Here is a 13,312-nt window from a genome sequence, read left to right on the forward strand (position 1 = left end):
ATGTCACACAAACATCACCCTGTTCAAGGGGCACGGAGGGGCATCAACTCCTTGCCCCAGGCAAGAGCCAATCGGCCATGCAATGGTGGAGAAGCAAAACGTCCAAGGCCGTGCATGGCTCCTTGGGCAAGTGGTGGGCGAGTCGCCCTGTTGTCCATAATGGATAAGCCCCCACTGTGTTTACTAAACCTCAAGAGATCCTCAGGGCAGTACCGTGATAGACCATAAAACATTTGAGCCCTAGGGGACCCTCAGCCTGTAGGGTAGATTTAGGTGGCAGACAGAACGCCCGGAGGTACAGGCCTGGTTCCCAGCACAGAAGCACCACTGTTAGGCCTTCAAGGCACCTCAGGGTCACCCTGGGTATGGTGTAGACATGCTAGGACTCAGTCATCCCCTACCAGTTGTACAACTCAGTAGGGTCTAGTCACAAGGCTGGGGAGTCTGATAAAACACAGAAGGTTTATTTCTATGCTCAATGAAGTCTTGAAAGCTAATGAAGCAGCTCTTCTGAAAATGAATACCCTGCCACTTCTAGAGCTGACCACAAAGTGATGCAAGGGAAACCATGACACATAAGCTACAAAATGGCCAATAGCTAGTTAGACTGAGGCACGCTAAACACAGAGTGCATGGGGATTAGCATTTCAAAAAATATGTTCATTTGACAAGGAGACTTTTTTTCCTGCTTGTAAGGCCATCAGAGGGTAAAGTTAGTAGTGAACAAACTATGCCTACTGAATAATTCATGGAGAAGCACGTGAGGAACAAGTTACTTACCTGTAACTGTTGTTCTCCAGCATGGGTCTGGCATGGATTCACATGCTCATGAATATTCCCCGTCGTCAGGCTGGGAATCCTCGGTAAAGAAAAAACCAGTATCAGTTTCGTTTCTGATCTGTCTTTCGTAGTAATAACCAATCACTGGTCTCTGCGTCATACTGACCACAGCCAATGACTGCCCTCTACCTAAGCACCGCCTCTGGCAGCCATCTTCAGATTTGGAAGCACGTGAAGTGGCAGTATGACCAAGTGAAGAGCCGCAGAGGGGTAGGCGGGAGGGTTCGCATGTGAATCCATGCCAGACCCATGCTGGAGAACAACAGTTACAGGTAAGTAACTTGTTCCTTCTCCAGCATGGGGTCTGGCATGGATTCACATGCTCATGAATAAAGAATACATAGCAGTACACACATGCACAACCACGGGAGGTGGCAAAGGCTCAACATTAAGCATCACATCAACTCAACATTAAGCATCTTACCTCCTCACCAGGCTCACCTCAGGCGAACAGGTTGCGCAGCACTGCTTGGCCGACCCTGGACTCCTCCCTGGAATCCCGGTCGACGCAGTAGAATTTCGTGAAGGTGTGCGTCGACCTCCACGTAGCAGCCCTGCATATGTCCAGCAGGGGCACACCAGATAGGAACGCCGTGGTAGCTGCGATCGCTCTGGTGGAATGGGCTCTCGGACGGCCAGGCAGCGGTCGGTTTGCCAACCGGTGACAGTACATGATACAGCCGGAGAGCCATCTGGAGATGGAAGCCTTCGAGAGAGCCTTCCCCTGATTGACAGGTCCAAAGTTCACAAAGAGTTGTGACGTCTTCCGAAAACCCTTCGTGCGGTCCACGTAGAACTTCAGCGCTCTAGCTACATCCAGCGAGTGCAAAGTCCTCTCAGCCGGCGACGAAGGCGACGGGAAGAACACAGGCAACACCAAGGGTTCGTTGAGATGGAAGTCCGACGGTACCTTGGGCATGAAGGAGGGGTGCGTCCTGAGCACTACCCTCGTGTCGTGGAAAGTCAAGTACGGGGCCTTGCAGGAAAGGGCCTGGATCTCTCCCACTCGTCGTGCGGAGGTGATGGCCACAAGAAAAGCTGTTTTCCACGATAGAAACTTCAACGGGGCCGAGTGCAGAGGCTCGAACGGAGGTCCCATGAGCTTGGTCAGCACCACGTTGAGCTCCCACGCCGGGGCCGGAGCCTTCACCGGCGGGAACGATCTGAACAGTCCCTTCATGAACTCTTTCACCAGACGATGAGACCACAAGGACGTCCGCCCCGTGGTTCTGGTGTATCGGGAGATCGCAGCAAGATGAATCTTGATGGACGCGTGTGCCAAACCAGCTTTGGCCAGCGTCAGCAGGTACGGCAGTACTTGGGGAGCCGTAATCCGTAGAGGGTTAATCTTCTGTGCGTGGCACCAGACAGAGAACCTCTTCCATTTGTGTCCGTAGCATTTAAGAGTCGAGGACGCCCTGGCCTTTGCAAGAACCTCTCTGCAATCGGCCGGTATGTCGTATCCTCCAAACTCTAGCGCTGCAGGAGCCAGGCCTGCAAGTCCAGCGACTTCGGGTCGTGGTGGAGGATGGCGCCTCCTTCCCTGGAGAGTAGATCCGCGTCCGCCGGCAGCTTGATCGGCGGGGACGCTGACAAGTCCAGAAGGTCCGGGAACCATATCTGCCTCGGCCACGCAGGTGCGACGAGGATCATCCTGCACCGTGACCTCTTGAGCTGGTTGACGAGCCGGATTAGCAGAGGCAAGGGAGGGAACGCGTAGAGGAACAGGCCCTCCCAGGGGAACGAGAAAGCATCGCCCATGCTCCTCGTCTGGGGAAACCTGCTGGCGAACCTCCGGCACTTGGTGTTCGTCGCCGTCGCGAACAGGTCGATCTGGGGTGTGCCCCACCGTCGGAAGAGGCGATCCACCAGATCCTGCCGTAGTTCCCACTCGTGGCACGAGCGCAGCTCCCTGCTGAGTGAGTCGGCGATGGTGTTTTTTATCCCTGCCAGATGAAACGGCACCAGAAAAATCCCTTGGGCGACGGCCCAATGCCACAGGTCCTGCGCCTCCTTGGACAGCGCTGGGGACCTGGTTCCGCCCTGTTTCCTGATGTAAAACATGGTGGTGGTGTTGTCGGTGAAGATCCTCACCACCTTGCCCTTGAGGGACGGAAGGAAGGACCTGAGGGCCCAAAACACTGCACGGAGCTCCAGGACGTTGATATGCAGGGACTTCTCCGTCGGGAGCCAGAGTCCCCTCGCGTGCAGATTTTCAGTGTGCGCTCCCCACCCTTCCAGGGAGGCATCCGTGGTCACAGTCTCCTGGTGGGCTGGGGTCTGGAAGTCCATGCCCGCCGTCAGATGCGCGCGGGTGCCCCACCACCGTATCGCTCGTCGGAAATTCTCGTCGAGCTTGATCCTTTCCTCGAAGCTGCCCGTCGTCTGGATCCAGCGCGCATCCAGGAATTCTTGCAACGGGCGCATCCGGAGCCTGCACATGGGAATGAGGTAGATGCAGGAAGACATCATCCCGAGGAGGGACTTGATGGATCTCACTTTGGCCGCGTCGGCCACCAACATCCGTTGCACCTTGCCCAAGATGGTCCTGGTCCTCTCCTCCGACGGGGAGGCCAGAAGGGACACTGTGTCGAGCCTCGCTCCCAGAAACAGTGCGACTTGCGCGGGCACCAGGTGGGATTTGGCGTAGTTCACGGAGAATCCCAGGTCCGTGAGGAGTTGGACGGTCCTTGCCGTGTGGACCACGGCGAGCTCCTTCGTCTTGGCGCGGATGAGCCAGTCGTCCAGGTAGGGGTAGACGTGAATCCCCTCGCGGCGCAGCTGCGCCGCCACCGGTGCGAGGCACTTGGTGAATACCCTGGGTGCCGACCGTAGTCCGAAGGAAAGGGCTTTGAACTGGTAATGACGCCCTTGGACCACGAACCTGAGGAATTTTCGGTGCCCCTTTAGGATGGGAATGTGGAAGTAGGCATCCTCCAAATCCAACGACGATAGGAAGTCTCCTTCCTCCAGTTGACCCAGGACGTGCTGGAGGGTGACCATCCGGAACTTCTGCGCCTTGATGAACTTGTTCAGCCGTCGCAGGTCCAGGATGGGGTGCCATCCTCCCGTCTTCTTCTTCACGAGGAAGTATCGCGAGTAGACTCCGGAGCCCCGAAGCCTCTTTGGGACGAGTTCGATGGCGCCCTTTCTGAGCATCGCCTTTACCTCCAGGAGAAGTTGAGGGACGTGAAGTTCTTTCCTGGCCACGGGGGGGACGCGCGGGCACCTTCTTTGAAACTCGAGCGCGTGGCCCCGGGCCAGGGCGTCCAGCACCCAACGGTCGGTGGAGATGGACTCCCACACGCTGACGAAGCCCGCCAGCCGGCCTCCCACCGGGGTGCTTCGGTGGGGGCCCGACCCCACGGCCGGTTCAATCCTGCTTGGACGCGGCCTTGCCGCCTTGACCTCCTTGGCGACGACGGCGGGGTCCGCTAGACTTGCCTCGTCCTCTGTAGGCCTCTTGCGACGACGAGCGGGCCGCTTGACGGTAGGAAGCGAAACCGCCGCCGGAACCTTTGGAGGCGCCCTTGCCTCCGCCGCTCCGAAAGGGCGTCCGTCGTTGCTGCAGGACTCCAAGGGCCCGGGCCGTCTCAGTATCCGCCTTGATGGCCTGAAGGGAATCGTCCACTGTCTTCCCAAACAGGTTGTTCCCGTCGAAGGGCATGTCCAGGACTCTGGTCTGGACGTCCTGCCGAAAGTCCGTAGCTTTGAGCCATCCACGACGTCGAAGGCAAACGCCGTTGCCCAGCTGGCGGAACCCAGTGTCGGCGATGTCCGTCGCCACGGTGATGGCGTGGTCCGAAGCCACTTCACCTTCCTGGAGGATCTCAAGGGCCTCCGCCCTCTTGTCGTCCGGCAGAAAATCCAGCAGGGGAGCTATCTTGTACCAGAGCTCCCTGTCGTAGCGGGCCACGATAGCCAAGGCGTTGGCCGCTTTAATCGTCGTCGCTGCCGACGAGATGACTCTACGTCCCATAGCATCCAATTTCTTCCCCTCGCCGTCCGGCGGGGAAGTCGATGTGGAGGCCGCACCCCCCCCCGCTTTCTTCCTGGCTGCCGCGGAGACGACGGAGTCCGGGGTAGGCTGCGCCCGGAGGCATAGGGGGGCCGTGTCCGGGACCCGGTACTTTTTCTTGTACCGGTCTCTTCTAGCTGGCGTAGTGGAAGGGTTCTTGAGGAGGGAAAGGCCCTCATCCCAAATGTCGTCCAACAGAGGCACTGCGAGGACCGTCTTCCTCTTGGCCTCGCGCCGCTGATAAAGGAAGCCTTCCTTTTTCTTCTCCTCAGGGCAGAGTTGGAAAAGCTCGGAAGCCCTGGAGATCATGGAGTGGAAAGATCCGATCTCGTCGGGCGGAGAAGCCCTGGTGGGAGGCGACGACGGAAAATCCTCGTCGTATGCCTCGTCGTCCGTACCCGTCGCTGCCGTGTCAGTCCCCGTATCATCCCCTCGGGTGGACGGGGAGGAGGGCTGGACGGGGCGCGACGGTTGAAAAGGAGGTGGAGGATGGATCCTTCTTTTCTTGGTAGGGGGAACACCAGAAGGTCCCGGTTCTGGATCCCCTGACGGGAGAGGTTCCTCCGTCGGTAACGGTAGCCTCGTCCTTATCTCGGTGCATAAGGACTGTATGGCCAACAAAATGGCCGCCGAGTTGTCTCGCGGCGCTGGCAGAGGGGAATCCGACGGGCGAGCAGGGGCCCCATCGGTATCCTCGACGATGTCGTCGTCGTCACCCGCGTCGGGGTCCATTCCGACGGGCTGGCCTTGTTCCACGCCTAGGCCGTGGCTTAAGACCTCGATCAGCTCCTCTTCTGAGGTTGAGGCCGAATCTACGACGACGCCCTGCCCCCCCTTCTTCTTCCCCACGGAGGGTTTCACGGGGGTCCTATCGATGGGCACAAAAGAAGACTCCCTCCGAGGAGGCAGGGAGATTCTGGGCCCTGAGGTCGCCACCACTGGCGCAGCCTCCACAGGCTGAGCCAGGGCCGCCGCGACCGTTTCGATAGAGGGCTTGGTCGGATGGATCAAGGCCTTCACCACCTTAGGTGCGCTCACCGCCTTATCCTTGAGGGAGGGGGCACTGCCACGCTCCTCCTCTGCCTTAGAGCTCGACCGGGGCCTCTCCAGGAGCTTCGCCGGGTGCTCGGCCTTCCTCTTACCCGACCCAGAGCGTTGGCTCGTGGTTGATGGTGCCGGGGAGGGTGCGCCCTGCCTGGCGCCCGTAGAGCCCGACCGTTCGGCGCTCCCGGTGCCAGCGGACTCGCGGTGCTTGGCCTTATGTTGGGCCCCCGTCGCCGGGGCGCCCTCAAAGGTCTTAGAAGACCGCTCGGATTTCTTCTTCTTCTCGCCAGACGGGCTCTTACCCTCCAGCCAGTTGGCGAGACGTTGATGACGGTCCTTCATGGTCCGTTCCGACATGTTGCCGCAAAACGCACAGTCCTTCTCCACGTGCGTCTTGTCCTCATGAAGGCAGTAAAGGAAGAAAGAGTGTTCGTCTTCCTTAAAGACGTTCTGCAGCTGGCATCCAGGGCAGACCCTGAACAGCTTTCCGGGCGTCGAGCTTCCCTTCTCCTGGGCCATCTCCGAGACCGGGCCTGAGAAGCTTCTGGAGTCCTCCGAAGTGTAGCTCGACGAAATCTTCACCCTTGAGGGGCACAGACGAATCCGACACGGGTCCCCGTTGATCGGATGTAGGATCGGTGGAGCTTGAGGCTCTTTTGACCGAAAAAATTGAAGTTTTTTGTGAAAAAGCGCGAAAAAAAGCACTAACGCTCGAGAGCAACAGCACGAGGATCCCAACACATGAACGTGCGGTAAAAATCTGAAGATGGCTGCCAGAGGCAGTGCTTAGGTAGAGGGCAGTCATTGGCTGTGGTCAGTATGACGCAGAGACCAGTGATTGGTTAATACTACGAAAGACAGATCAGAAACGAAACTGATACTGGTTTTTTCTTTACCGAGGATTCCCAGCCTGACGACGGGGAATATTCATGAGCATGTGAATCCATGCCAGACCCCATGCTGGAGAAACAATGTTACTCCCATCAACGTGAAGAAAAAGACAGCCGGTGGATGGCAGAGGAGTGCAGGAGGGAGGTGCATAAACAGATGTGGAGTGTGCATGTAATTCCAGTATTTTTTTTATTGTTTTTATTACTATACTGGGTAAAGTCTGTTTCTGTCCAGTTCCCTTCCTAGGGACGACATTCCAAACGAACAGCAAAAAGGGGACAAGACATAGGAGTATGTATGAAATACATGACAAATACAAGTACTCTTATTTTGGAACTGATCAAAAGTACACATTGGAAATGGTGGTTTCATCCGAATTTCAAACACCCAAGTCAAACAAAATGTAGAAATAAATGCAGAAACTTAAAGTGCTGTACTAGCTGAAAGAGTTAGAAACAATTAAGATTTACCTTAGGGGACTTCTTAGGCCAGGAAACCACAGGAATACCGGAAATGGCCAGATTCTGGTCATCTTCACTGTGTTCCTTCAGTACACACTGTGCAAGAAAAATCACTTATTACTTACTGTAAGCATCCATATATACATTTTGTTCACCCAAAGTTAAGGTCCTATGGTGTAGTACAGTAGGCACCTACATTAATTGCAAGTTCCCAGTATTACTGCCACTCAAATTTGATTATATAACCTACACCGGTCGATGGTAAAATGAAAAGCAGTTTTGAAGATGGGGCTCAAAATTTCTCTTTTTCAAGCTAACTAGGCATGAGATGAGTGTCCATACATTGTGCATCAACCTTTTACCTCTTGTATAAGTTACCTAAATCCGTATAGAGCATTATTCAATGTATTTCTAATATGCTAAAGAACCATTTGCCATTAAGAGATCACTCTGCAGAATTGGTAATCCTAGCAGGATAACTAACACCTGATGTGGCAGGTTATAATGCTATGCTATGTTATACAATGCTATGCTACGGCATGCTACATTAGGCTCTCCCATACAGTTAGGCCTCAAACCCTCCATGTCACCTCTCTGCACGCAGCACCCGGGACATGCCCAAAACCCCTCCTGTGGTAGATGACACGTCAGACCTTATCTTCCGCTTATTATCTACAAGTACAGGATTAGCACCATATATGGGAGATAACAGTAGGGTTTCTACAAATGCCGCTTATACATAATACAACATGATGTCCCTGCAAGGTTGCATCACATGCAATATCGTGCCAAGTAACACCCCCCATAGTGAAAGTACTATAATATATTAGCGTTTGCCTATGATATGCTACATAACCGGCACTCTATGGGTGGGCCCTAGCGAGCTCTGTGTGCCTACTGCCTGAACACTTGTCCTGCTGTGTTCCCTGCTGATCACTCTGTAGGGCGTATATTTTCTATCCAATTATCCAATACAAGAAGCTTGGTTTACCACCAGTCTATGTCTGATCTCCTTATTTGCTGCAAACGGAGGCCGGCCAAGGAGGGGAGCCGTTGGGAAGGGGCCTTATCTTGGCCACCACACACCCGTGAAAGGGTCAGTGGGTCTGTGTGAGAAACCTGAGGGTATTCTCCAAAGTAGATCCCGGGAAACCCTTATTCAGATGGCCAGAGAAGAACTGACCCTCTCTTATCCAAACCATAGGGGTAGACGAGCGGGGAAGGATCAGCTGGAAAGGGGAACACAGGGTTGTGTTCAGGGAAATACCTCAGGTAAAATGCAGTATTGTACCAGGGAAAAAGGAGAGGTGGACGAGATCCCTAAGGCCTTTTGTAAGCTGTACTACATCTGCCTCCCTTCCTTCGATTGAGTCTCTCTGGCCCAGATCCAACGATCCCTGTGTATGCAACAAATACCCTAGGTTTGCAAATCCTGTTACACCCAGAAACTATTTCTCCCAAAATCCCTGTTTTCCTGTGTCCTGCCCGAATACTCCTGATCATTCTTTTCTGCGTTCCTCTGGTCATTATTTTCCGAACCCCCAATCAGAATTGGCAAAAAACGACTGTTCCCATAATCCCCCCTATTCAAGTCACAAATCCCACAACGTTCACTTTTACGAGTTAACCAACCACCCCCTTCCTCCCAACACCTTTTACCCATCCTACCATGTAGGATACTCTAGACCCCCTCCCCCCTTTTCCGACACAAACGCTTTCGCACACCACAGAAGATGACGGACAAACACCAGAGCCGTTTACCTGACATGACCCAACACAAGGGCCAGGCAAAGTCAGGCAATTGACCAGAATCACCCACACCTGATGGCCCTTTCCCTTCCCCACAGGGATAAAAGATGGAGCACAAGAGCACACTACGAGCAAGACAGACCACACAACGAGACAGCGCATTTTAAGAGGAGGAGAAAGGCAGCAAGAACCAAAAGGGTGACAAGGAGAGAAGCGACCTTGCCCTTTCCGACCCAGACCCGCAAAGCCTCAGTGGAAGGAATCGTAAGACTGCGAACAATAGCCAGAGTGTGTTGCAGCAGATGTCAACGGTACACGGAGCATGCCTACGCTGATAAACAGGACAGAGAATAACGCCTACTAGCGTGGTACCATCCAGGGGTGAAAAGACATCACCCAACACAAAAGCAGAAAGGAACTTTTTTTATTGGTTTGAATATATCAGGTCCTCGGAAGCAAGAAACCTTTTGTAGAAAAGAGACTTAACCACCGACGGTCCTGATATCTGAGAGCGGAACTGTTGTCTGGTGCTAGGAAAGCTTGAGCGTGTGCATTGCTCCGGAAGTCCCGCCTTGTCCTGTGCTCAAAATGTGGAGAAGGGAGACCCCCGGCTACCACATACTGACTTATCATTTGTGAACACTTCTTTCTTTATTGTGAATCTTATCCCACACCCTTTTGGATTAGGTTTTTCTTAATATAGGTCTTTTTATTTGAAAAGATGCCACTAGTACTGCCCGATTATTATTTGATTGTCGTAGCTTGCTCCCATCTTAGACTGAGGTTTAGATTAGGTGTTTTTCAGACCTGCATATACAGTTTAATAAACACCCTTGAACTGTGATCACTTGTGTCTGTCTTTACTGTTGCCACCATGAGTTCCTTAAAATCTGTAACTGGTGTTCACATGACACACGCTCAAAGACCTTCAGGTTTGCAGATCCATGCCGTGCTGTTCTACATTGAGGCTTTGTACCCTCACTCCAAATCCAGATGCTCCATTAGCAAACGAATGCAGCATAGGAATGAAAGACTTATTAGACACCTTCTGTTATTATAAGTGATGCTAAGTGTAAATCGCAAACTTTTAACTTACATTTGGCTACTAAAGACTGAATCTAATCAAGTGCCTAATGACACATACAGGTATTAGGATAACAAAGCCTTTGTGCTAAATTAAAGTTACTCACCGTAGTGACTAGCGTACTCATAGTACTTAGACCCCTTTCCTCCATCCTTGTGGGCGTCCCTCAACATGGAGACGGTACTGGAACCTTTGACAACAAAAAATGGAGCTTCCCCTTTAGCATGCGGTGACGCAGCCTCAGGCGTGGGAACACGCCAATGAAGCCCTGCCCTCCAGCACCTCACCTCAGTCGCCTTTGAACACATCGGACGCTTAGATACCTGGCTACGCTTATTACATATTAGCTATTGGCATACTAGCGGGGGAAGGCGGGAGGGACGTATGGAGGAAAGGGGACTAAGGACTATGAGTTCTCTAGTCACTACGGTGAGTAACTTTAATTACTCATACGTCCCGTCCCCTTTCCTCCATCCTTGTGGGTGATTCCACCGAACAGGAACATAGGGTGGAACTGTGATAACCTGGCTCATATCTAGGACAAAGCTAAAAGGTTCTTCAGAACCGCCTGGCATCGCGCCTGGAGCTGTTGTCCAGTGAGTAGTGCTTACAGAAGGCTGACGGAATGGCCCAAGTAGCCCCCCTGCTGATGACATCCCAAGGAGCATGTCTCTGAAACGCGACAACCGTGGCACTGTTTCTGACTGCCTGGTAATGAACCCCTTCAGGAACAGGTCTGCCCATGGCTGTGTACACCTCTGAAATGGCCTGAACCATCCAAAGGGTGATGGAAGCCTGAGAGCCGGGGGAGGAGCCCCCAAAAGTCACGAACAATGCCTCAGACTTCCTGAAGGATTTCGTCCGAGAGAGATAAAACTTGAGGACCCTCATGAGGTCCAAGGAAATGCAGGGCCCTCTCTGCCTCTGACTGCGTGTTTGGGAAGAACACTGGCAGGCAGAACTCTTGATTCAGATGACATGCAGAGACCACCTTGGGCAAGAAGTTTGGGTGAGTGCGCAAAATGACCTTTTCGTTGTGAAACGTGGTGAAGGGCTCGCACGAGGACAACGCCTGTGCGCAGAGGTGAGAGCCACCAGTAGAACTGTCTTTAGTGTCACCAAGCGGATGTCCACAGAGGTCATCGGCTCGAAAGGCTTGTGCTGCAAAGCTGCAAGAACCACATTAAGGTCCCAAACTGAGTGCGGCCTATGCAGCGGCGGAAAAAGCTTAGATAACCTCTTAAGGAGGGCCTTAACCATCGAGTTGGCCACAGAAAACCCATGCTCTGGGGAATTCTTGTAAGCCCCAATGGCTGTCAAATAAGTCCAGCAAGTATACACCTGAACTCCAGAACGAGCCAGGTGTTCTGAAAAAGCCAGTACATCATCCAGAGGACAGGGTTCAGACCCTTGTCACGAGCCCAATGGCAGAACCTAGTCTATTTACTCTTATACTGGGACCGAGTCGAGGGCCTCCTGCCCTGCTGAATGATGTCCCAGTTGTCATCTGAAAATTGTGCATGTTGAAGCCTCAGTTGGTCAGGGACCAGGCCGCCAGCGCCAGCTTGGCCAGGTCCGGATGTTCCACGGCCCGCCCTGCTGATTCAGGAATCCCCTGCTGAAGATCTGAAGGTGGACGGGTCCCTGGCAGCACAACTGCAGCAGATCCAAAAATCAGGGTCTCGAAGGCCAGTGGGGGGCAATCGGGATGAGGCTGCAACCCAGCAAAGCCCAAAACCTGCAGAGGGTCCGTTCGAGCAGAGGGGTGAGTGGTAACACAACACCTGCGGCCGTGTCAACAGATCTGGAAGGCATCTCCCAGAGACCCCTGACCCCATCCTGCCCATGAAGCAAACTGGGAGTACTTGGAATTCAGAAGGGATACAAACAAATCCAGGACCACAAACCCGCAACATTGGAACTGGGGCAATAAGGAGTTGGTGTGCAACTCCCACTTCTATGTGTTGAACCCCAAGCGGCTCAGCTGCTCCATTTCTGCATTGCTGTCCCACGGGAGGTGGACTGAACTGCTGAAATCCAAATCCCCTCCGTCAGGGCCCATTCCCAGATCGATACCGCCTCCATGCAGAGGAGGTGGGAACGGGTGCCACCGTACTTGTTCAGGTAAAACATTGTGGGAAGAATTGTCCGTCCTGACCAGAACCAACCTGTCCCTAATGAGGGGCAAAAACACCCTGAGGGCCAGGCCCACTGCCTGAGCTTGAGCAGATTTGTGTGCACTTCCATCCTGGAGCATTCTCCATGAATCGCATAGCCCTCCAGAGTAGCCCCCAGGCCGAAAGAGAGGAGGCTGTCATCACCACCAGGGAAGGCTCCGGTTGGGTGAAGGGGGATCCCACTGAAACATTGCCATCCATCAGCCACCAATGAAGATCGGGCAGTAGGAGCAGTGATATTGGGACCCTGTCCAACTGAGACCCCTTCTCCTGATCCCAATTGGCTGCCAGGTGGAGCTGGAGGCACCTAATTTTAAGGCGAGATTGCTGTACAGTGACCATGCAGGAGGCCATCGGGCCCAGAATATGCTGGAACCCCAGGTGGTCGTGTTGGCTAGAAAGTGCCCCACCGCCTTGCGGAGGGAAAGAAGCTTCTCGGGCATAGGGAACCCCCACTGAACGGTAGTGTTCCAATGCACCCCTATGAAGACCAGTTCCTGAGATGGGCACAACTGCTACTTCCTCTGGTTGAGGAAGAACCCCAGCTGATGAAGGTTATCTGCTAATCTTTGGCAAGAGTGCACCACCACTTCGGGTGACCTCGCCCTCACCAGCCAGTCGTCCAAGTAAGGGTACAGATGATGGCCCTCCAAGCGGAGAAGGTCTGCCACTGCATTCATCAACTTCGTGAAGACACGAGGAGCTAAGTTCAGGCCGAAGGGCAGCATCCTGTACTGAAAGTGGTACAATATAATCGCGAACCGCAGGACCTTCCGATGCAGCTGTTAGATGGGAACATGCAGGTTCGCTTCCTTGAGGTCCAGGGAACACATCCAGTCCCCTGCACACAGAGACTAGGCTATGTGCACGGGAGTAATCATCTTGAAGTGTTCCAGCGGTACAGACAGAATTAAAAATGACAGGACAACCCTCAGGCCAGCCTGGTTGTTCTTAAGTACAGCAAAAATCCTGTAATAGTAACCGAAGCCCCTTTCTGCACGAGGAACCGGTTCCATCGCCTCCACCTCCAAGAGCGAAAGGACCTCCC

At 53.6% G+C, this 13,312-nt stretch overlaps 1 protein-coding gene across 8 annotated transcripts in view; it reads right to left on the minus strand.

The window, feature by feature from the left end:
* KDM2B (lysine demethylase 2B) overlaps positions 1–13,312 on the minus strand; it is a 1,898,564-nt gene that overhangs the window by 692,360 nt on the left and 1,192,892 nt on the right. For all 8 annotated transcript variants that reach the window (XM_069619581.1, XM_069619583.1, XM_069619582.1 and 5 more), the window contains exon 12: positions 7,264–7,350. In XM_069619581.1, the coding sequence (XP_069475682.1) occupies positions 7,264–7,350 (87 nt within the window). The remainder of the gene's footprint in view (positions 1–7,263; positions 7,351–13,312) is intronic.

Source organism: Ambystoma mexicanum, chromosome 10 (genome assembly GCF_040938575.1).
Source record: "Ambystoma mexicanum isolate Mex_15411 chromosome 10, UKY_AmexF1_1, whole genome shotgun sequence".
Lineage (NCBI taxonomy): Eukaryota > Metazoa > Chordata > Amphibia > Caudata > Ambystomatidae > Ambystoma > Ambystoma mexicanum.